At 41.5% G+C, this 25,063-nt stretch overlaps 1 protein-coding gene and 1 long non-coding RNA gene across 2 annotated transcripts; both read right to left on the reverse strand.

The window, feature by feature from the left end:
- Positions 1-6,860: 6,860 nt before the first annotated feature.
- Positions 6,861-9,589, reverse strand: LOC146221022 (uncharacterized). The gene is made up of 3 exons (XR_014750792.1): positions 8,145-9,589; positions 7,266-7,574; positions 6,861-7,087 (listed from the first exon to the last, which is right to left on the reverse strand). It is a non-coding gene; the product is annotated as an uncharacterized LOC146221022 (long non-coding RNA).
- Positions 9,590-11,907: 2,318 nt separating this feature from the next.
- On the reverse strand, positions 11,908-24,572 carry LOC146221023 (scavenger receptor cysteine-rich domain-containing protein DMBT1-like). Its single transcript, XM_084692280.1, has 11 exons — positions 24,497-24,572; positions 23,795-24,157; positions 22,313-22,636; positions 20,827-21,150; positions 15,197-15,520; positions 13,348-13,671; positions 13,028-13,233; positions 12,708-12,850; positions 12,373-12,618; positions 12,140-12,299; positions 11,908-12,006 (listed from the first exon to the last, which is right to left on the reverse strand). The coding sequence occupies exons 1-11, from the start codon at positions 24,570-24,572 to the stop codon at positions 11,908-11,910; spliced, it is 2,589 nt and encodes an 862-aa protein (XP_084548406.1).
- Positions 24,573-25,063: the final 491 nt, after the last annotated feature.

Genomic DNA, 25,063 nt, shown 5'->3' on the forward strand with positions numbered 1-25,063 from the left:
CGAGCTTGGCGGGACGCACACACATCCTTTCTGGAAATGGTGTGCTGACCAAGCCCCACCCTCACCCTCATTTCGCTTCCAATCGCAGCTCGCCATTACGAATATAAGTTATTTTTTGGCGGCCATTGTTGTTTTCAACTGGAATCACATGAAAGCCGTGTTGGAGGCAGCCACATTCTGTAAGTCAAAAAAAAAAAGTTTTTACACGTTTTATTCTAGAATCAATGATTGGGTTCGTGAAAGTACACTACTCTTGAATGATGGTGAAGGTTTGAGCACTTTGAGACCTTTAAATCGTGAGTTTGAAGTGACGGAAAACCGAACTCAAAAAGTAGCTAGTTTTTCCCTCAGTGTAATTAGTGAATCATGTAGCATCTCGGCAAATTCATCAGAAAGGTAGAGGAGGGCCGCTTTTAGGAGAACAAGCGATTCCCCACAGACCTGTCGGTTCAGAATTTTGATTTGGCTCGTGAAAGTCTTTGTAATAAGCCTATGCGCCAGGGAGACCGCATAGACTTAGGCGGCAGCCATGTTTTGGTCGCGTCATGTTCATAAGTTCACCATTTTACAGTTCGGTCGACACCAAAAATGTGTTTGTTACCAAACCTCGAGGAGGGAAGCCTTTAGGAGATGTAAGAATTGTGCTTGTAGCCAGATGCTCCGATTATTTTTGTGATTTGTGGAAAACTTGCAAGTGGAGTGAGACTGCGTCCCGGGGGTACATTGTTTTTACTTGATTCAGTGACGGCTCGGCTCGCTCACTCACTGGCAGTGTGTAAACGATATCGTAATTCACTAAATTCTAGTCCTAAAACGTCAGGGAGGGCTGCTTTTTGTAGACAAGAGTCTACTGAAGATAGCCAGTATATAGGATCTTTCAAAACAAGCCTATTTCATTTGTCATTTTTCTGAGAAAGCAACCTACGTTAGCCAGGCTAGTTTCACTCGGTCAGCCTATTTAAAGGTCTCTGACAGTAAGAATCACTGTTTACAGGCAAAGGTCGAGCTGGTCTTTGGTCAGATGTGGATATTGACCAGTTTAGAGCTAAATACTCTTGCCAGAGCCTGGAATCGAGCCAAATGTTTAGAGTGACTGCATGGCCGGGTCTCCATCAGTTCAACACATTTGGATTAAAGTTCAAGTGATGCCACTGCATTTCACAGTCAAAACTGTAGTTTATGTCAAGTGTAGATGTAAAAAGCTTCATTTTTTACAACTGACATGGATCATTTCTTCACTTTTACAGGTCTGGAGGGTCATGCAGAGGCCTGACCCCATTCAGTCCCCATTCAGACTATTGTAGTTGGCCCAACATGAAGTAGTTTTGCTCTCTTGTTGTCCAACTCTTGACCTTCTACAATGTACATTTTTATAATATTTTGCCATTTTGCAGAGGAACCCGCATCTCTGCTTGCAGCTATATTTATAGGTATATCTGTAAATGTTTAAACATCCAGTGAAAAATATTATTTAATTTGCTCTTGTCTGCATTATGTAACCCAAATTTTCACCATGTCAATTTCAAAATATCTGTTTAAAATGTCATGGGAATTAGTTTTTCGTCATGGACAAGCATAAAAACGCCATTACAATGGGCAAGTTGAGTTCATTTTTAAGTTTTAAAGAAAACAATCAATCTGGATGAGAATTCAGAGAGTTCTTGTGGAGAGCTCTTTGTTTGCTCTGTCTGAGTTTAGCGTGAGATTTATAAACTAGAGAGGGTACAATTTTGGGGGAAATTGTGGGGTGTGCTTGCTTGCGTCGCTTGCAGTGGGGTTCGTTTTTTAATGACATTTTTCCTGATTTCTGTATATTTTATATAAAAAATGCATAGCCTACTTATTATTTATAAAGATTACATAGATTTAAAACTGGCGATTTCTGTAAGACTGCAAGGGAAGCTCAGCTTCCTCTAACTTTAAAAAAAATTAATGCCCAAATATTTACTATCGTGTTAACATTTTCAATGCGTTACAACACATTCATATCAAAGACGAGTTCGTTCAGAATTATCTACTTAGGCTATATTAGCATAGCCTGGCTCTGCCCTCCTATAAACTTCCGCTCAATTTCTATTTTGCTTCTGTACTAGGTCTGGGAGCTCGGCTCTGAAGTCGGTTTCCAATAGTTTTAAACTTCAACAGAGGACCCGCCTTCAAGGAAGTTAACGTTTGTCAATGGAGAGATCCCAGACCCTCTGTACAAATGAAATGTACGAGGGTCTGGTTAGGACCAGGTTAATATTAGCAGCTCGACTGACTGATTTCCTTCTCATACATTCCCTTAGCGCCACAGTGCATTTCCCTGTTGAAGCTCAGCTTCCAAGGACTTCAATGGGGTTGCTTTGAACAGTTTTTGTCAGTGTTTCGAAACTATACGGTCATTGGATAAATGCTGCGATTATGTCCCGCACTGGATGCTTGCCGTCTCTGGGAGTGAATGGAGGAGTGGGCTGGCCTGGACGCTGGGCTTCCGCGTGATGATTGGAGGGTCTGTCGAAAGACTGCGTCTCCTTTTGATTGACAGCGGTCTTGTACTATAAAAAGGCGAGCACAAGTCCCTTAGCGGATTTTGCAAGTGTAGTCAAAAGTCAAATTGCTGCCAACTTTCATCATAGATTTCATACACCACATTCCTTGTTTCAGTTTAACCTAATTCCCACATTTCCTCCTTCGAGTTTAATATTGTTTTGTTCGATTGTTTGTTCATTCATTCATACAGTAGGCTATGCTAGAGGTGTAGGGGTGAACTAGCCAAATAAATTGAAACATTTTATGATGTAGGCCGAAAACTAGTTTTCCTCTTTGAAAGACCACTAGCCGCCTTTGATTTTTTTTCTGCTCATTTACCACTCAAAATACTAAGAGTGGAGAGTAGAATGAAATAGTCTAATGTCTTCTCATTCTCATTTCCCCTGCAAGGGAAATGGTAATCAGCAGCCTAGTTGAATTAAAACGAATACATTTGGCAGACCGGTTTAAAAATTGCCCAGATCCCTATGACATAAACGTAATTTAAAGTTGTTCCCTTCTCATGATATTTTCAGACATTTAGCCAACTCATATTGCATTCATTCATTAATAAAGAACCCCCTTGGAAGCTTATTCTAACAACGACGTAACCGGCAGGAGCTTTCGCAAATGGAATCGCAATTCAAATAGTACCATCTGCTAAGTAAGGGATATCCCGCTTACTACACGGCTACTTGCCAACAAAATTACTCAACACAGTGTGTGTTTTTACAATTAATTTGTTACCATTCGTAGTGTTGATCAGCAGAGAAATAGTTTGCCAAAGACGTTGAACTTCATAGACGTTGAACATTCTTTAGGCTTCAAATCAGCTGACGTCGCTAAGCAACGGAGTACGCTGGGGTTGAAAAGTGACCGGACTACTTAAGTAGTTCTTAAGTAGTACTTGCAGTGTGCTACGAAAGACGTGAATCAGAAGCAAAAAGGCCACTTTCCTTGACAGCGGTCTGTTATTCATAGCAACGGTCCGTTATCAGAAAAAAACAGACCGCAGAACGTTGGGAAGCCTCATTCAAGTGAATGGAGCATTCTTCAGCATTAAGAACAGCCGACATTCGATTAGGGGAAAATCCCTCATTCATAAAAATCTCAGTAACAACGCAAAATGCGATATAGCCCTGTGTGGAGAAGCTGCCCCGGTAAATTGTACTACTACCAGTACAGTACAGTACAGTACAGTACAGTACAGTACAGTACAGTACAGTACAGTACAGTACAGTACAGTACAGTACAGTACAGTACAGTACAGTACGAGACTGTGTTTGTCTTGGTAGCGATTGCATTGGTTGAATTCGATTTAACGTTCCGGTGTAGTAAGGCAGGCTGAAATTGAACAGATTGACAAAGTTTAGGCTTTGGCAATAGAGTTCAGGTTACTAGTCAGATAGTTTCACCTATCACCAATCAATACTTTGAAGATTTAAGTAAGGGTAGTGCCGAATATATTCTGTCGCCGTTTGATTTCCTAAACAGTTGAGGAGATGTTTTTGTTAGCCTACAGAAGCTATAGACTAGTGTGGCTCGCGTAGGCTACAGCGTTGCAGTGAGCTACAATGGTTTGAAACCACAGGTAATGATAATTTCACCCACAAATCGTTTACTTGCTATCGAATGTCATAATAAATCCTACAACGAAGATGTACTTGTGAGGAAAGTTTATTTGAACGATTGAAAACAGATGCATCATAGACCGCTGTAGAATGTGTTGCCCGGGCAACAGAGGCTAAAGTCATGATACTAATGCTTCAGTGAAATAGTAGCCTACTATTTCCGAAAGTAAATGTACTTCATTAATAATATTACTTTATACTGTACATTACACATCACAATTGTGTGTCATATCACGAAGTAAAATGAGCAAATAGTTATCACCCAGGCCTCTTTGCTTGCGTTTCTGCAGCTGCCTTGCAGTAAAGCAGTTAGCCGAGCCATCTCCCAGAAGTTAACAAGCTGCTAAACTAATGTTCTGCCAGAGATAGTCCCGCGAGTTGTCGTGACGTTAGCGGCGTCAGTGACTGTGGCTAGCAAGTTAGCCACCGTTAGCTTCACTTTTTGCTACAAAAACAAATGTAAATCCCAATACAAGCAACCCAATGGCTACCAAGACGAAACTTTGACACCTAGGTTGTCTATGTAGTCCAAATATTTACAAAGTTTTAGGGGGGCAAAAAGAAATAATAATTAGAATGGCTGTTCCTGCGAAACAGCAGTGAGAATGCTGAAAACCTGAATGGGGATTGCTGACCATGCTAAAAAAGCTGAACATTTTGTAGAAAGTTATAAGCTGAAGCTTCAAAGCATCCGAAAGGTATTTTAAATAGGGGCTGGACGAAGGCATAAAACTACAAAAAAGAGAAGAATAATGCAAAAAGAGAAATAATTCAGAAGAATTTGAAAATGTAGCAAAAAAATATTTGCTGGAGTTTCAAAAGGCCTGAAATGTATGTTAGAAAGGACCTGCAGCAAGATGAAGGCAGAAAAGTACAGAAAAGAGAAGAAAAATGCAAAAGTCCTGGCAGTTGGAAGATACTGCTGTGAAATGTATTTTTGAAAGGACCTGGAGCAAGATAAAGGCAGAAAACGGAAGAAAAGAAGAAAAATGCAAAACAAAAAGGGGAACATTTCAGAAAGATGAGCTGCAGGAAAATGTGAAAATTGAGCAGAAAACCAGTTGCTCAAGTCTGGGTTGAACGAATTTTAAGGTAAGAGGACAACACTGGAATGACTGGAACTTACTGGAAAAACGTAGCAACCGCTGGTCATTGACAACAGACTGGCAACATTTCTAACCTAGAATCTCAAAACGGAGAAACTAATCATGCGTGCCTGCACACCCAGTCCTGTTCAGGGGCCGGTTGCACAAAGCACCTTAAGTTAAGATTTCCCTTAAAGTCAGAGTTAAGGGTTTCCTTAAAATGTAATCGGTTGCACAAAGCACCCTTAAGTATTTTCCTTAAGGTTTCCTTAAATGTTCCCTTAAGTATTTAAGGTTTTCTCCTTAACTTTGTCTTATACTTAAGGAATCCCTTAAAGTTTGTTAAAGCGTTGCACAAAAGACCTTAGCAACCAAACTAAGGAAGAAAACTTAAGGTACCTTTAGTTCATTTTTAATCCGTAACATGGCCGAGTTTATGGAGATAAATGAACGTAGGCCTATCCCAAGAAGAGTGTTCCGCGACCGAGAAAACCCAATGGATACACTTAATGATGAGCAATTGATCTTAAATTATAGATTTGACCGGCAGTCAATTTCCCAATTGTCCGACCGTTTAGAGTTGGGTCACTCAACTTTCCGCAGCTGTGCTCTTCCAGCCGTATTGCAGCTCCTAATTGCGCTACGGTTCTATGCAACGGGATGGTTTCAGTCAGTAATGGGAGAGGTATTTCATGTACATAAGTCAACGGTGTCCCGCGTCATACATAAAGTTTCTAACGGTCTTACCCGTCTGCTGAACACCGTAGTTAAGTTCCCGTCTCAACAAGAAGAGGATGTGATAGCGGCGCACTTCTATCATGTTGCCGGTTTCCCGAGAGTATGCGGGGTGATAGACGGGACCCACATAAGGATTCAAGCGCCTGTTCAATATGAAGACCAATTTGTAAATAGAAAAAATGTACATTCAATCAACGTCCAGTTAGTTTGTAATCATGTAAACAAGATCACCAACGTCGTTGCACAATGGCCTGGCAGTACCCATGACGCTCGGATACTGGAGGAAAGCAACCTAGCAAGGGAATTTGAGGAGGGTCTTCACAAAGGCATCCTACTTGGAGACAGTGGGTATCCATGCCGTTCATGGCTTATGACACCCTTCAGGAATCCTGCCAATAGATCTCAGGCAAGTGGTCTCACCTGTTATCAGCTGCATTCTTGACCTTAATTTGGGCCTATAGCTGAATTTAGTCAATTTTATTGATATTAATGTATAGCCTCCAATCTCCATCTCCCACACAGGAGAACTACAACTTTGGTCTGTGCAAGACACGGGCCATTATTGAGAGGGTCAACGGACAGTTGAAACGCCGCTTCCACTGCCTGCATGCTGAGCTGCATGTTGATCCAGGCAGAGCATACAAGATCATTTTAGCATGTGTGGTGCTGTTCAACCTGTCGAAGAACTTCACTGTACATGAGGAGGAGGAGGGCAGCATGCCAGTGAAGAATTTGAAGAGGATGAAGAAGTGGAAAACAATGGCTACACTATGCGTGAGGCTATAGTGAACAATTTCTTCAGTTAAATGTGACAGGCTATAGGCCTACACAAAAGAATGAATCATTTAATAGGCAAATTGTATTTTTTATTTAAAGTTAATTATTTGATCTTGTTTGATTTTGTTTTGATTTTGTTGTAAATATGGCTATTCTTCCATAACAGTTAATGTTACGCCCAAGGATTCTTCAGGGAGCTTGCTCATCTTGTATTTTAATAAAATATTCTGCATGTTCAAATTTCTCTGCTCCACGTTCAAGTTCTCAATTTGTATCTGTAATTTTTGTTTTTGGAGAAGCAAAACTTCCCTTTGGAGTGATAGGATGGTAGGATTTCCGGTTTCTCTGCAATAAAAAAAAAGAAGGGATATGCGATAGGCTAATGCAACGTTATAGCCGACGTACACAAAGGTAATATAAAACGGTAAAGATATTTAGGGCTATGTGAACTTCAACTAGCCTACACTTCAAGAAGAATTATATTTGATAACTGAATAAGCTACTTTGTTAGATATCTTCTTACTTTGACACTTTTCGTGTCCGAGGGTGAGGGTTCGCTGGGCTGCAACACCGGACAGTCGTTGCGTTTGCAACGTTACTTGCATCATCGATGATTTCATCATCTGGCTCACTGAAGGTTTTAGTGGTTTACTTCACATGTCCCTACCAAAAATATCACGAATTAGATATAAACTAATGACTCGCTACCTTTCCAATTGACCACCGCGCTCTCCTCCGCCAGTAATCCCAACCATAGTAGGTGAGTCGCTACCAATGATGTTTGCTACCATCAATGCCTCATCTGAAAGTGGTTTTGGAGGTGGACCACCACCTGAAAATGTATTTCAAACAAAATGTATTTTCTGTTAGCTAAGGAGAAATGTACCCTTAAGTGTCATACTTAAGGAAAAAACTTAAGGTGTTTTGTGCAACCGGCCCCAGACACTTAATTTAAGATGACATCAAAATAATAATTCATAGTGCAGGGTTGCTGATGTTGTCGTTGTCCCTGATGATTTTTAAAAAATAGTAAATAACAAGATCATGCTACATCTAACCAGCGGATCATTTCTTGCAAGTGTGTCAAAGTGGTATGTAGATCTACTACTTCAAATTGAAAACGGAGAAGATATTTAGAGTAAAAACGAGTTACTTTACATCTGTGTGCAATAATGTCAATTAAAAGTAAAATCTTTCCAGTTACGAAGCGTTTGTTCGTAGGATTAACGCCAGCTGCAGCAAACACTTACTTAACGCTAGCTAAGCTACCCCAGCCCTGGTCTGGCTGTTCGTGATGGTCAGCTATGACAGTCGAGCCTCATTTTTTGCAGAGTTCTCTAAAACTTGCTAAAATAAAAACGATCCTGCCAGATTATGGACACTTTAAGCTCAATGTACATACCTTGTTTGGCCAATTTGGTCGATTGTGGGAAAAAAAAAGTCGAACCGTTTTTAGTTATGGAGAGAGCCATCGCGCTAGCTCGATTATGAGAGATGTAGCCAGAATCCACACCTCAAACAAGTTGACCTAGACGCAAAACTGTACGTCCAATCCAAAAAATAAGGATATATTCCGAGACCCAAGACTCTGCCGAAACCATTGATATCCTTTATGTGTCTGTGCGGTCAGAAATACAACTCTTATGGCAGTTTCCAAAACGTCACCCAATTCTGCTTTCATGGTGCGTGTCTGTTTGGTTGCCACGGTGATGGCGCAGCTGTGATCGCTAACGAGCTGGGCAGAGAGAATCAAGAATTTAGCTGGAATCCTCACCTCAAAAAAGTTAACATTGACGCAAAACTATACGTCCAATCCAAAAAATGAGGATATTTTCCGAGACCCAAGACTCTCCCGAAACCAGCCATGTCCTTTATATGTCTGTGCTATGAAAAATACGACTCTACCGGCAGTTTAAAAATATGTCTACTTTCGAAATTCTCTGACGAATTTTACTCACCTCTCCATTGAAGTTAGTGAGAGAATTTGAAAGGCTGCTCTCGCTTCAAGGCTCAAAGCTGAAAATCTGTAAATGTCAGCTCTTTAGTATTTACATTGGCTAAAAGAGGACAAGTTTTCCTACATTTTAAGGTGTTTCTGTAAGTTAAACTATATGACAACACAAAATCCTTAATTCTTTAAAAAGTATAAAAGTGAGAAATACCAGAAGTCATAGCCATCATCTCCTGAAGGAGCTGGACGTTTTGATACAAAAATTGTAGGAATCGGTGAACGTATGCAGGACTAGCTAAAGGCCAAAAAACGGCGGAAGAACTGAGAAGTTGAAAAGCAATAATGCATTCTCACAATAATAACTAGAAAAGGCTGTATCTGCGAAACAGCAGTGAGAATGCTGAAAACTTGAATGGGGATAGCTGACCATGCTAAAAAAGCTGAACATTTTTTTATATATATTTTTTAGTTATAAGCTGAAGCTAGTGCCCAAAAGGTATTTTAAATAGGGCCTGGAGCTGGACGAAGGCATAAAACTACAGAAAAGAGAAGAAGAAAAATGCAAAACAAAAAGTGAAAAAAATCTGAAAGAAGAGAAACAATGCATACAAATTTGAAAATTTAGCAGAACATTTTTTTATTTGCACAAAATCCTTAATTCTTTAAAAAGTATAAAAGTGAGAAATACCAGAAGTCATAGCCATCATCTCCTGAAGGAGCTGAACGTTTTGATACACAAATTGTAGGAATCGGTGAAAGTATGCAGGACTAGTTAAAGGCCAAAAAACGGCGGAAGAACTGAGAAGAATGCTTAACAGCATTCTCACAATAAATTCCTACTGTGTAATATTACCTGAATCTCATCATGTTCATCTTCATTGTCCATTTTGGTGAAACAGTCATTTACCTAAAGAATGACATAGGCAATCAAAATGTCTATAAAAAGATATCTAAATAACTTCCATTACAGTTTACTGATAATTATTGCAGATACGGTTTACTACAATGCTGGTGCTGTTGTGAAGAGGACAAAAATAAGCTTTTACTTTAGTACCCAGTTTTTGATGCGTCATGGTTCTTGTCAAAACCATAACAACTGTACACAGAAACTGAATATTGATTAGGGTAGCCTACTGTTAATTACATACATTTAGATGTGGAAATCAATGATAATACCAACTAGATACATTATATGATGCACAGTATGGGTCATTCATATAAACCATAGCTTATTCTGTCCATTCATATAAGCTGCCTACATGTTTGAAAATTATAATCATGGGAAACTACCAGCGCCATTAGTCCATCAAACATTTAAACTGCCTCTACCACAAATTGACTTAAATGTATATGGCATAATTGGTAATAATAATAGATGGCAGTAATTTAGGGTAGCCTAATAACAGCATAGCGCAACAGTTTATCCAACAAAGATTTAGTTCAGAGCTCATCACTGGCTTTGCTTGCTACGTTCAAAAGGTTACACTCACTTCCAGATATCGGCGCACAGGCCTGTCCGAGATTGCTTTTGAACCACTTACTATGAACCCAAATCAACATTTATGGACTGACATATAAAAGAAGACTTAACCTTTTTAAGTATTACATTAAATAAAATATCACATACCGTAAGCCTTACCTGAGAATTTGGTTATTTAAATTGGCAAATTCGTTGTTTTTCTTCTTCTCTTGCAGTAAATTATTCAACGGAACGCGACATTGGTCGTAACGTGATCGAGGTCAAATAACTTCTAGTGACTCAAAATGTTGTCTTTTCATTTATAATATTAACTTTTGACGTATCCATTATGACATATTTATTCCAATAACTCAATGTTAACAGATCCGTGCGGTTCTATTGTCAATCACTGATTGTGAAAAATAACATTACAGTTCAACAAAACAATAATAACGACGAAAATAAATACGTTATTTAATCAAAACGATAAGGATACCAATTACTGTAAATATAAACGAGTCAACAGAAGAATCCAGTGCATTTAGAAAGGAAGTAACTCAAAACCGGAGACAAATTATGTGAAGATGATGTGGACAAAGTATATAATTGTTTTATTTTTACCTGTATGATTAAAAACTCTCTTGGAAGTCGCTTTGGATAAAAGCGTCTGCTAAAATGCACAAATGTAAAACTCCAGTCAAACCATAACCGCAAACAAAACGACTGTGGATCACAATGGTTTACAAAATGCCTGTTTATACCTGATAAATTAAACAGATAATCGAAAAGAAGCAGTTATTCGGTTTTTATTTCCATAGGGAGGCGCCCTAATCATATCAAACTCAAATCACACCTTTTTATTGTCACTCAACCATTCAGGACTGCAACAGGTTGAAAGTCATGGGTGCAGGTACAGACAAATAAGCAATATATAACAATTATAACAACATGATCTTATTTACACACAACGCAATCTACACATCCGATACACAACACAATATACATCTATAAAATTAGCTACAAAAAATACTACTATTACGCTTTTCTGCATGGCTGGCGCCTAAAAGACGAGGCGGTCTCACGGGCGACCTGCACACGCTCAAATTTCAAAGACTGTCACGGCCTAAATCAAAAATGCGAGATCGCAGTTCCACTCTAAATCGCTTTCTCTACAAAGCCAAATGGTTGTGATTTTTTGGGGGTGGTATTTTCACTCGTAATCCAAGCTCCAATTTGCGAGCTAGAAAGTCTCTATCACGTTGTATCCATGCTAGCACAGAGTTACCCTTCGTCGACAAAAGGCACTTTGTCGCCATAAAAACGTGGTAACCTCCTAAACTGTGCAACGGAATGTAAATCCCAATACAAGCAACTCAATCGAGACTAAGACAAACATTTTGACACAGGCGTTGTCTATGTAGCCCAAATATTGACTGAGTTTTAGGGGTGTGAAGAGAAACAATAATAATAAAATATAAGTGAAATAACAATGGTTTGTGCTCGCCGAACACCCCAATTAATGCTTATAGTTAATAATTTGCAAGGTGTTCTGTCATCATTTCCATTATGTGACTTAAAAAGAAACAAAACAAAGGAGACAGGCTGAGCTGGTTGCCATAGGGATGGTCATGAAGCCGTTCTGAGGGAGGTGTGACTTCATCAGCTCACTCCAGACTCTGGGACCCTGGAGGTCAGAGGTCGGGGACAAACACAGTGTTACCAGGGAGACCATTACTATGACAACATTATGACTCATCATGGTTGTGATTTATACTCACAGGTGATTGGTCCGATGGAGACAGGTTTAAAGGGTACGAGTTTGTCGAAAGAACGGATAGACCTTCCTGAACACATCTGTTGAGAGAGAGCAGGAAATCAGATAGACCAGGGAGTCAGATAGACAACGGAGTCAAAGAGACCAGACAGTCCAGAGAGTCATAGAGACCAGGTAGTCAGAGAGACCAGGAAGGAGGGTGGGAGGACTCACAGGAGAGCAGGAGAAGCTCCTCTGGTCACACAGGTTGAGGCTGCAGTGCAGGTAGACGTCCCTGTAGTCCCCCTGAAACAGGAACAGCAGCGCAGAGAAGCGAGCCTGGAGGGACAGTCCACTCTCCTCCACGGTCACCTGGTGATGGTCGGCAGGACACCTGCAAGAGGGGATAGAGATGTAAGGTAGATACAGTACCTACACACTGATCTTTCTCCATCTCGGTCCCAAACCTTTGCTGGATAAGGTAGTATCTCATGAGGTCATCAGGATCAGGAGAGTGGGTGGCATAGCAGTCCTCCAGAACGACCACATAGGCCTCAGCCTCCATCTCTTCAACAGACACGCCCACATGCAGGATGGAGCCCAGGGGCAGAGTCACCGGGCCTGCAGAGTAAGGAGCTGTGTAGCTGGCATCACGGAACAGAGACATGGAGAGCCTGGCCCTGCCATCCCTGCCTGACACCTTGTCTCCAAGGCTGAAAAGATATGATGGAAACAGGGAACAGCAGTCAGAGTAGTGTTTGTGTGTGCGTCTTCGTGTTGTGTATGTAAGGTATCCACCTACTTTGGGTGTGGTTTGATGTCCACATCAACAGTCTCCAGAGGATAGGAGCAAGAGAAAGGGATCCTGAGGGGTCGAACAAAGGTCGCATTGCTGACCAGGTAGACAAACAGACTGTTGGAGTAGATGGCGTGGCTGCCGTTGGTCTGGTGAAAGGGGGGGAAAAGGGGGAGGATGGTGGTCAGGGTGGAGTGGATGGTTAGGCAAAAAAGAAAGATGGGGAAGGGTGGGTGAAGGTTGAGGTGAGACAGACAGACAGACAGACAGACATGAAGACAGGTTCACGGGTTGGCAGGCAGACAGACGAGTAACTCTGGTCTCACCTTTAGAGTGGTTCCACAGCTGCCCTCCCTGCGCTCCACCTGGAACCACACCGTCCCGTTACGCTCCTGGTGGGCGGAGCAGCGGGGGTCGGCCAGGTGAGCAGACGAGGAGTCCAGACGTTTGGCCGCTAGCTGAGACTTGAGGAGACCCACCTCCAGGTAGCTCCTCCCACACATCAGCTCTGGGGCTGAGGCAAGGGGTGTGTCTGTAGGGTGAAGAGAGAACCAAAGAGATGATGAGGTACGATTAGTATTATAACGCAGATCTAATGATTTTGCTTCAGAATTACCCGGCTCAAATTCAAGCTTCAGAAACCTACGTTCACAGACCACCCCGGCATCTTCATTGTGTCCACAGTTGTGTGAGCCGAAGCCCAGATGGCTGCACTCTTCCAGGGAGGACTCTGACCCCAAACACCCAACGTCGTCCAGCCAGATTTGCCCGCTGCCCTGGCCGAAGCTGGCAGATGATGAAGCTAACAGGGCACGGCCACAGCCCAGCTGTCTACACACCACCTGGGCATCCTGTAGGTCCCATGCGTCATCACACACCGTCCCCCACTGGTTCTGGTGGTAGATCTCCACTCTGCCAGAGCAGGCAGTGTTTTCAAGGTAACCATTGACCAATCTCAGAGGAGCACTAGCTACAAAGTACAGACAGCAGCCCAGAGAAAGTTGCATGAAGATCACATTGTTATAGATTACGTGTGTTATTTTTCTGTTATATAAATATAATTACATATAGTATATATATATATATATATATATATATATATATATATATATATATATAAAATATATATATTAAAAAAAAAATATATATATATATATATATATAAAGTCTAAGGTGGGACCCCCAAAAATATGATTCTGGCAACATCCTTGGTTGATACTCAAATAATGAAACATCTTTCCAGGGGCCTATTCCATAAAGGCCGCTCAAAAAAGCTAGACTTAAAGTCCTAAACCAGACTTGAATAAGTTTAATTAGTCAAGCGGGGATTAAGCGGTTCCATAAAGGCCAATTTCAGCTCACGCAGTCCTACTAATTCAAGTCAGATTTACATAGTCAAGCTAATTGCGCGTGCACCCTATTTTTTAACAGCCCGAGAGGTAAAACATGGATCATACAATCCACCACGGCAAATGCAATGCACACGGCCACATGACTTCTTCCAGAAAGAACGTCCCCTTTAAATCGTGTACAATGACAGCTCCCTCATCCACCGCTTCAATCAAAGTAAAATGACACGCCAAGATTGACGTTGTGAAACTAGACTTTTGTTGATTAAAAAACACCCTCTAAACTAATCTAAATTGACTTTTTTGACATTGTTTAAAATAAATAGCCTACTATTAATTAAAACATTATCCAGTAGCCTAGTGCTTACTTTTTAACATGGGGTTTGTGTCGGGGAAATGTGGGGCGGATTTAGGTTCGTTTTGCAATTGTAGGCTACTGTTAACAATTATATTGCTATGATAAATATACTCGGATAATTTAGATTGAGATGTAGGCCTATGTCTGATGCCTAAACATTTGAAATAACAAACTAACATCCATACATTTAACGGCTATGGTGCGTAGCCTATCAAAGCATTGTTCATCATTGTTTAATGCATTAGGCTAAATGTTGTAGCCTATGTAGGCTATTTAAGTTGATTTTCTATCAATGTTGAACTGATGAGAATAAGAAAATGAGAATATACGTGGTAAATCATCGTTTTCCCGTTGGGTCAGTGTTACAGGAATGTCTGGTTAAGCACCAAGTCACGCTAAGCCCGACAGTTAGTCTGAACCTGACCAGACTAGTTTCGTAGCCTAAGTTGCCATAGTAACCAAGTTCGAACTACGTTGAGCTAGCTTTATGGAACCGAATGAACAAAAAATGAGTCAGACTAACTGACTTAAGTCTGGCTTATTTGGTAAACTCGCTTTATGGAACAGGCCTCACCTCAGATCACAAACCCCTGTCCTGATTCAGTAGTTCACCGTTCTGTGTTTGTGTGTTGTAGTGTCGTGTTTCTCCACTAGATGTCACCCGTATTCTGCTCCTTCTTGTTGTTACAGGTGTGTGTCATAAGTCTGATTGCCCACCTCTATAACCCAGTTTTCTGGGTCACTCTCTGTTACACTGTCTCTTGCGTTACCAATCCTCTCACACTCACCTTCACAGACCACCCCGGCATCTTCACCGTGTACACAGTTGTGTGAGCCGAAGGACAGGTGTCTGCACTCAGCCAGGGAAGACTCTGACCCCAAACACCTGACATCGTCCAGCCAGATGGGCCCGCCGCCCTGGCCGAAGCTGGCAGATGATGGAGCAGACAGGGCACGGCCACAGCCCAGCTGTCTACACACCACCTGGGCATCCTGCACATCCCATAAGTCATCACACACCGTCCCCCACTGGTCCTGGTGGTAGATCTCCACTCTGCCGGAGCAGGCAGGGTTGTCAGGGTAACCGTTGACCAATCTCAGAGGAGCACTAGCTATAAAGTACAGACAGCAGCCCAGAGAACGTTGCATTAAGATCACAATGGGCCTCATTCTCGAACATTTTCTTAAGTTTCTTCTGAATTGTTTATTACGGGCTTCGGAAAAACAACGTAAGAAAAAGACATCCGCCAAATTCACGAACGCCTGAAAATGTGTTCCTACGCAGCAGAAGTTTTCTGAGCTGTGCTCCCCGGGAAGAGTTGTCTTAAATTGAAAGCGTGTCCTCGTGCTCCTGAATTTGCATACATACACGCCCGACAGCTCCTTATAAGGGCACGCAACAGCAGTGACGTGTGCAGTCAGAAGCAACACAATTAGGAAAGTAACAGGAACGAAAGTTATGTCCAAGCGAAAAGCAACCGGTACACAGGTGCATCGGTGCAACATACCAGTAAGATGAGGAGTGGAATTGTTCTCCACTAGATCCAACAGTGTGCACACTAAGCAAGGTTAATTATTATAATTATTTAAATCTGAGGATGTCTGTTATGGCAAGCCGTTTTATCATTTAACCAATGAATTATTGATATCCAAAATGCAATTCTTGATATCAAGAATTCGAATTTTGGATATCAAGAATTCATTGGTTTAATGATAAAACGGTTTAGCATAGTCTGTAGAGTTGATGTGAACGCAATCACCAACGATTTTTCATAACTTCATTAACACTTCTTACACGGAGAGTTTTCTTACAGTTTTTCTCAATTGCTAAGACACATTTCTTGAATGTGTACTGTGTTTTCTCCAAACTCTAAACACACATCTTCAAACTTACACTGTTTTGGCCAAACCCTTGATTTTTGACCCAAAATCAAACACTGTAGTCAAAACCATATTATCTGTCGTATAAACCTAACTTTGCATTCAAATTACACACTAAGCCCTCAAATAAATTAAACCTTCTGAATACCCTTTAGACACTGCTGGAAGGAATTGAAAACACAATTATAAAACGGTTTTCAAGAACCATTGACTATAAGGTGTCCCTGAATTTTACATATGTTCCATCTCATGAGTTTGACATGATGTAAATCATAAAACTCACAATTACTGCAATTGTCCTTCTTACAGGCTGTTTATTTTCTATTTACATTATACAGCAATTGCATTTTCAGCTCTTGTTACTGTAGTGGTCACAGTACACAAATAGTAGTACTGTTAGTCAACAACACAAATGTATTGCTGTAAATTGTAATTTGGGAAACAAAGGCTAAGAAAACAAGGAAATAAACAAATAATTTTTACCTGGGTAACAGAGCTTGAGTACGCAACAGCACTGTTAATTGTGGGTCAGTATCCTATCTCTGACCAGGGGGGTATTCGTTGTAGCTCGCTAAGCAGTTTAGCGAGCTAATTTTCAGGCTAAGATAAAACACGCCCCTCTTTTTGGTTCGTGGAAGCAAGTTTAGATAAATCACCATAGTAACATTTAGCACTAACCTGCTCCAGAGCAGGCTAACGTAAGTGTAGCTGGATAAGCTTGCCACACCCCCGGAAAATTATTGGCAGCTCCCTTTTTGAGAGACCCAGCTCACCAAGGAGATATATTCTAGTTCGATTAGCTTTCCATACCATTACCAATAGAGTTCTTTGTGATCGCCAAGATCCTTTATTTCACACGGATGAGTTCTTGTTTGAGCGATATCGATTCAGCCGACAAGGATTATTTGCAAGACCTTCTCGGGCCATAGGCACATTGCGAATATCACACAAAGTTTTGTGCTTTATGAGCTTATGCTGCTGTATGTGAATATGTAACGCAATGTCTTAAGAAATGTCTTATCTGTTGTGCCTGTGCTTTTTATTTTTCACTGTGGGAGAGTGGAAAACGTCATAGATTCCTTTTTATATCTTCACATGTGAAGAAATAGACAACAAAGCTACTTGAAACTTTTACTGTGCTTCAGACTCTCTGCATAGCCTTGAGGTTTTTCGCGTCAGGTACATTTTTATACAGTGTAAGCAATGCAGAAAACATTGGCAAAGCCACAGCATGCGTTGCCGTAAGAAAAGTGTACTTGGCGCTTAACCAGCTGATGAATCAATTCATCATATTCCCTGGCCATGTCCCAGTCAATGAAATCAAAGAGGGATTTACACATAGGCCTACATGCATATAAACATATATAGTGTGATATCAGGTCAAATGGGCCATCAGGTAAAGTGGGCCATTTAAGGTTTGAGGGTCCCAGCTCTGACAAGTAACGGGGGATTTGATTGCTTTATGGTTGCTATGGTGGACGGGCCAATAATTCAAACAAGACTGCACCAGAAAGCTGCTTGGTAAGTAGCCTGGCATACCAAATCTAACTAAACTTTTGTAAGGATGATAAATCTATGAAAACAAAAACATGCACATAAAAAAACTATGCATAATATCTGTCTTGATGGCATCAATCAGAAATAATGTTGTTAGTTTGGTATATGAACATATTTTTGGAAAAAGTGATGTTTTTCTTGGTGGCCTAATTTACCTTAACCCACTGAGGTAAAATGGGCAACATGGTTTCAACTAAAATGCACACATACACATGTGTTGGAGTGTGAGGGTGTGTGTGTCACACCATGACCCCCCCCCAACATAAATAATGGTAGTAGATATTTTATGTACAGTGAGTATGGCGAACGAGAAGGAAGCGAGAGGAGAGAAGGAGAAGGAAAGGGAGAGAAAAGAGAGGAGGAGCAAGGACCAGAGAGGAAAAGATACAAAGATAAAACAGGGATGGAAAGGAAGGCCAAACAATTACAATCTGTGGAAAGAGGAGAGGATGAAGGGGGCCTTAGATGAATACATGGAGGGAGAGAAGAAAGGAATTACAGTGAGTGTGCACCTCTTATCAAGAGCATGGGGTGTGCCGCAATCCACACTGCAAAAACGCATCAGTGGAAAGGTGACTGGCAGTGAACATGTGTCAGGGCGGAAGCCCTACTTTCCACAGGAGGCGGAAAGGGAGCTTGCTGCCACCCTCAACACATTGGCGCAGAAGGGGTTTCCCTTCACAAAACGTGATGTCCAGCAAGTGGCCTTTGACTTTGCAGCCAAGAACAACATATCTGGTTTCTTCAAGACAGCAGGGAGGGCCGGATATTACTGGTTTAAGAACTTTCTAAAGCACAACCCAGAGCTTGGGATGCGCAAGCCAGAGGTCCTGTCTGCAGCACGGGCTGATGGACTCAACAAAGAGGTGGTTAGCCAGTGGTTTAACCAGTATGAGAGCCTTTTGGTTGAGCTGGGTATTGAGGGCACACGGTCACATATATATGGAACTGTGACGAGTCTGGGCTTCAGGATCATTTTTTTTATTATGGCACATATGAATATGTTTGTTTAATGCAGTTTAAATGTCATGTGGCTGTTTAAGCAACTGTGTTTTAAAAATTCAATTGATGATAAATTACTATTTCCCTTTGCAGTTTCACTGGCCCATTTTACCTGAACAGCTGGTCCATTTTACCTGAAACTGCTTGTGCAAAAAAAGTTGGCACAGCTGATGTTTCAAGAACTGAAGGGCCTAAATAATTATATTTTATTATATAATTTCAACAAAAAAATATCAAAAACTGTCATAAGTAATCATAAAAACACATGGAAAAGGCATATATGGTATTGTATTGTTGTACCATGGATTTACCAAAAAGTGGGCCATTTTACCGGATATCACCCTACATATATCCTCATAAGTGTCTATGAATTCGTATCAATTAGATACTCTTTGGCCTTGTTTTTATACTTATTCTGAAAGAGTTTATATCATAATTTTCGCTAGCAAGATCTCATTCGGGAATTAATTTCCATTAAGCCTACTGCCAGAAGGCACATTTAAAGAAATGTGATCTGATTGATTGGGGTAATAAGGCACTAAAGAAGAGCCTATACATTTTAAATACGCATTTAGTTTATCGGCAATTTTTTTGCCAAGATGCCGTCTTGCTCTGGCAGCGGTGGCGGTGTTTGACTTAGCAAAGATAATATGCTTATTGTCTTCATAGAGACTCATTATAATAGTTTGCTCAGATGGCGAGAATATCACCGCTCTCTCTTTCGCCTTTTCCGCCATTATAGGCTACTGTTAGAAAATCACGGTTTTGGTGTTCGACCTTTCCTGCCTATTGAAGTAGGACGTGCTCGTGCACTTGCCCTGATAAGTTTAGCCTGATTGAAATTAACCACATGATTTGGATGCGGATCAGCCGTCAACGAACCGATATTTGCGGTTTTAAGTTAGCTCGCTAATGTTAACGGGCTAAAGGGACAAATGATTAACTTAGCTTCAACCCTTACGACGAACGGGCCACTGTAGGCGGCAGTGTAATGTGAAGGATAAAGCCATGCAAACCAATCAGAATTTTCAAAATCAACAACAACTACGAATAACACGATCAACTTCCTTTACCTTTCAGGCGCGAGGTTCATTTGTTTGAATGATTCACAAATGCGATGCACAAATGTATTTCGTGATTCAGAAAGGTAACGCAATTCACAAATAAATGACCCCTTTACCCTAGTTGTGTTCAACTAAATGAACCCATTACGCCATTCACGTCTTACTAAAACAGCGGCCACGCGAAAGGGAATAAGGAAACTGTAGTGAAAAACTGATTCAAAGACTCGTAGAAAGACTGAGTCGGGAAATGAACGAATCGTTCGTTTCCTCTAGCTACAGAGCCTATGCAGGTCACGTGAAAAATTATCTAAAGACTCGTAGAAAGACCGAGTCGGGAAATGAACGAATCACTAGTTGAGAGGACTCGTTACTCCCGAGTCCTTATAAGGATTCGTCAAAAAATTAACGAATCGTTCACGAACGACACATCACTAGCCCCTATTACTATGAACAGGACGCTCACATGACGTGATGCTTTTTTAGTCCCATACTGTGACGTTTGAGAACCTAAAACTCAGTTTAAGCAAGCAAACACAAAAACAGAGTTTTCAGAAATCTCCACTTTGGCCGTAGTTTTTAGAAATGATTGTTTTCCGTGATAAAACCTCAGTTTCCGTGTAAATGAAAGGCCAAACCGCATGAAAATATATGCATTTTTCTTCCGTGTAAACGGGGCCTGAAACTCAAATACTAAAACATCCTTCCGGATCACAAACCCCTGTCCTGATTCAGTAGTTCACTGTTCTGTTTGTGTGTTGTAGTGTTGTGTTTCTCTACTATATGTTACCCGTATTCTGCTCCTTCTTGTTGTTACAGGTGTGTGTCATTAGTCTGATTGCCCACCTCTATGACCCAGTCTTCTGGGTCACTCTCTGTTAGACTGTCTCTTGTGTTACCAAGCCTCTCACACTCACCTTCACAGACCACCCCGGCATCTTCATTGTGTCCACAGTTGTGTGAGCCGAAGGGCGGGTGTCTGCACTCTGCCAGGGAGGACTCTGACCCCAAACACCCAATGTCGTCCAGCCAGATCTGCCCGCTGCCCTGGCCAAAGCTGGCAGATGATGGAGCAGACAGGGCACGGCCACAGCCCAGCTGTCTACACACCACCTGGGCATCATGTAGGTCCCATGCATCGTCACACACCGTCCCCCACTGGTTCTGGTGGTAGATCTCCACTCTGCCAGAGCAGGCAGGGTTGTCAGGGTAACCGTTGACCAATCTCAGAGAAGCACGAGCTACAAAGTACAGACAGCAGCCCAGAGAAAGTTGCATAAAAATCACATTGTTATAGATTACGTGTGTTCATTTCCTGTTATATAAGTATAATGACATATTATAGATATATTTATATATAATTCTGAGGTGGGACACCCAAAAAATAAGGTTCTGGCAATGTCCATGGTTGATACTCAAATAATGAAACATCTTTCCAGATCCTCAACCCCTGTCCTGATTCAGTACCGTAGTTCACTGTTGTGTTTGTGTGTTGTAGTGTTGTTTTTCTCCACTAGATGTCACCCGTATTATGCTCCTTCTTGTTGTTGCAGGTGTGTCATTAGTAGTAATGGGAAGTTCGGAAAATTTTACTGACCCGGTTCTTTGAATCTCATTTTACTCAACAGTAAAATGAACAAATCTTTTTAATTATTCGTTCATTTCAAAGGGGGGGGGGGGGGGTTGTTGTTGCTCAACATTTTATAGCCAATTCCCTGGCCTAAATACGTCCACTGCAAACATTTATCATATTCTCATGTAGGCCTAAATGTTAGTCAGTGCATGTAAACTAGCACTTGTGAACGAAGATCATTCACGTCTTACTAAACCTAGTCACGCGAAAGTGAACGAGGTGAAAAAATCCTTTCTGTTTCCTCTCTTGAGCCTATGCAGGTCACGTGAAAAATGATCCAAAGACCCATACGCTAAGATCCAGTCAAAATGAACAAATCATTTGTGTTTCCTCTAGCTACTAGTAGGCTACTGAGCCTATGCAAGTCACGTGAAAAATGATCCAAAGACTCGTACCCGGCAGATGAACGAATCATTCACCTCCCAACCGAGTCTTTGGATCAATGATTCCTTTATCTGCCGGGTGCGAGTCTTTGGATAGTTGGATCCTGTTTAGTAAGATAGGAATGATATTCGTTCACAGGTGATAATTACAGGTTTTGTTATTTAAAAAGATTTTTTTTTCTCGGCCACGAGAAAATGAGCGAATCATTCTCTGAGACTCTCCTAGACTACTCCCGAGTCATACTAATGATTTGTTCAAAATGAACTAATCGTTCATGAACGACACATCACTAGTCAGTAGTCTGATTGCCCACCTCTATAACCCAGTCTTCTGGGTCATTCTCTGCCAGACTGTCTCATGTGCATTACAAAGCCTCTCACACTCACCTTCACAGATGACCCCAGCATCTTCATTGTGTCCACAGTTGTGTGAGCCGAAGCCCCGATGGCTGCACTCTTCCAGGGAGGACTCTGACCCCAAACACCCAACGTCGTCCAGCCAGATTTGCCCACTGCCCTGGCCGAAGCTGGCAGATGATGTAGCAGACAGGACGTGGCCACAGCCCAGCTGTCTACACACCACCTGGGCATCCTGCACGTCCCATGCATCGTCACACACCGTCCCCCACTGGTTCTGGTGGTAGATCTCCACTCTGCCGGAGCAGGCAGGGTTGTCAAGGTAACCGTTGACCAATCTCAGAGGAGCACTAGCTATAAAGTACAGACAGCAGCCCAGAGAAAGTTGCATGAAGATCACATTGTTATAGTTAATGTGTTCTTTTCCTGTTATATAAATATAATGACATATTGTATATATATATAATTCTAAGGTGGGACCCACAAAAATAAGATTCTGGCAACGTCCTTGGTTGATACTCAAATAATGAAACATCTTTCCAGATCACAAACCCCTGTCCTGATTCAGTAGTTCACTGTTCTGTGTTTGTTAGTGCTGTCAGTTTAACGCGTTATTAATGGCGTTAACGCAAACCCAAATTAACGGCGTCAATTATTTTATCGCGCGATTAACGCTCTTTTTGGCCTAGCAAACTTTGTAGTTTTTTTCACATGCTGTTGCAACAACTACCGACGTTAGAAAAACTACAACACCACACCGGATCTAGCTAGACCGGAAACAAAACAACAGGCACGCCAAACACTCGTTTGGCTTGCGAGCTGGCTAAAGAGTAGTAGCAGAGCCCGTTTACGGATATTAGACATTCTCTGGTAGTAGGCTAACGTTACGTTTTGAGTGGATGACGAGCGCGAGATGCCGAAATGGATGCCAATAAGATTCTGAATGGAAAGTTTGCTTTTAAAAAGTTGCCAAATGGTTCTATTGACAAGACCAGTGATCTGTGTGTTTTGTCGTTGTAAACTGAGCTATCATCGCAGCACGTCCAGTATGAAATACCACTTGATGGCCAAGCACACAGCTGATGCGAATTCTCTGCCCCCTCGTCAAAGCCAGGCGATTGCAATGTTGTTTTCAATTAAAAAAAATATTTGCACAAAGCAATCCGAACCACTTTTCTATGTTGATAAGAGCATTAAAATTTGAAAAAAGATTGGGACAAAAAGAAATCAGGGACATTTAGAATAGATAAAAATGTGCGATTAATTGTGATTAATCGTGAGTTAACTATGACATTAATGCGATTAATCGCGATTAAATATTTTAATCGTTTGACAGCACTAGTGTTTGTGTGTTGTAGTGTCGTGTTTTTCCACTAATGTCACCCGTATTCTGCTCCTTCTTTTTGTTACAGGTGTGTGTCATAAGTCTGACTGCCCACCTCTTTAACCTAGTCTTCTGGGTCACTCTCTGCCAGACTGTCTCATGTGCGTTACAAAGCATCTCATACTCACCTTCACAGATGACCCCGGCATCTTCATTGTGTCCACAGTTGTGTGAGCCAAAGGGTGGGTGGCTACACTCTACCAGGGAGGACTCTGACCCCAAACACCTGACGTCGTCCAGCCAGATTTGCCCAATGCCCTGGCCGAAGCTGGCAGATGATGTAGCAGACAGGGCACGGCCACAGCCCAGCTGTCTACACACCACATGGGCATCCTGCACGTCCCAAAAGTCATCACACACTGTCCCCCACTGGTTCTGGTGGTAGATCTCCACTCTGCCAGAGCAAAAACTGTTCCCCTCAGCCAGACGTAGCTCTCCACTCCTAGGGCGGGATGTTTTTGAGACCGCTGTGGCGTTCTGATCTGAGAGAGCTGAGGACCAACAGGAGATATTACTCACTAGCAAGAGACAGGTAGAGAGAGACAGGTAGATACAGTGAGAGAGAGAGTGAGACAGGTGTAGAGAGACAGGTAGAGACAAGTAGAGAGAGACAGAGACATACATATAAATACATAATTTAATAACTGAGAATGTGCTGTGAATAAATTATCTTGATAAAAAGTTATTTTGTTCAGAAGCTTTTTAGGTTTCCCCTACTGAAACAAATTGTTGTATGTAGGCCTTTTTTGTAAGGTAAGACCACTATGTCCATGTGGATATAATATGACAACCAATGATACAAAGTTGATGTAACTGACTGCACATCCTACCTAAAGCAACCCCATTAGCAGCCTGCATGGACAGCAGAAACAGCAGACACTGTGACATCATCATTGTGCACTGCATATTTCAGATCTGACAGAAATCTGACAGGAAGCATTGGGAGAAGAAAAGAAAAGAAACTTCACTCCAGTTAAAATGAAATGGTCAATAAAACCCACACGGCGAAACAGGCACAGGTAACTTGAGGTCTCCTTGATTCATGTTGCTCATACAGTTAATCAGCTCAGCACCACATGCAAATTGAGTTAAAAACAAACTCACCCACATGTGTGTCCTATACAGTAGCCTACACTGATCTGGGTCAAGACTGCGTTTTTAAGCTATTTATTTTTTGAGATAGTTTTCTCTCAGACAGGTTCTCAAGGAGGGTCTTTTTTTAATCAATCACAAGTGTTTTATTAATCCAGTAATACAGGGTCAACAAGGTAGTGGGCAATCCGCATGAAAGCCTGCTTCACAAATAAGTTATTTTATACTGATATTTTATACTGCCTTTACCCAAACATGGGTGTGCAGAAAAACATCCTGTTATGCAAGTCTGTTAACCTTTTCCC

This window comes from Hypomesus nipponensis, chromosome 26, assembly GCF_054491055.1.
Source record: "Hypomesus nipponensis isolate SF chromosome 26, ASM5449105v1, whole genome shotgun sequence".
In the NCBI taxonomy this organism is placed as follows: Eukaryota; Metazoa; Chordata; class Actinopteri; order Osmeriformes; family Osmeridae; genus Hypomesus; species Hypomesus nipponensis.

Excerpts from the sequence above, each read along its gene's own strand:
- LOC146221023 (XM_084692280.1), bottom strand. The coding sequence starts at position 24,572 with ATGCAGTGCACAATGATGATGTCACAGTGTCTGCTGTTTCTGCTGTCC. Across the intron at positions 24,158-24,496 it reads TGCTAATGGGGTTGCTTTAG|CTCTCTCAGATCAGAACGCC; the intron begins GTAGGATGTGCA and ends GTTGGTCCTCAG. Across the intron at positions 12,300-12,372 it reads TACTACCTTATCCAGCAAAG|GTGTCCTGCCGACCATCACC; the intron begins GTTTGGGACCGA and ends CCCCTCTTGCAG.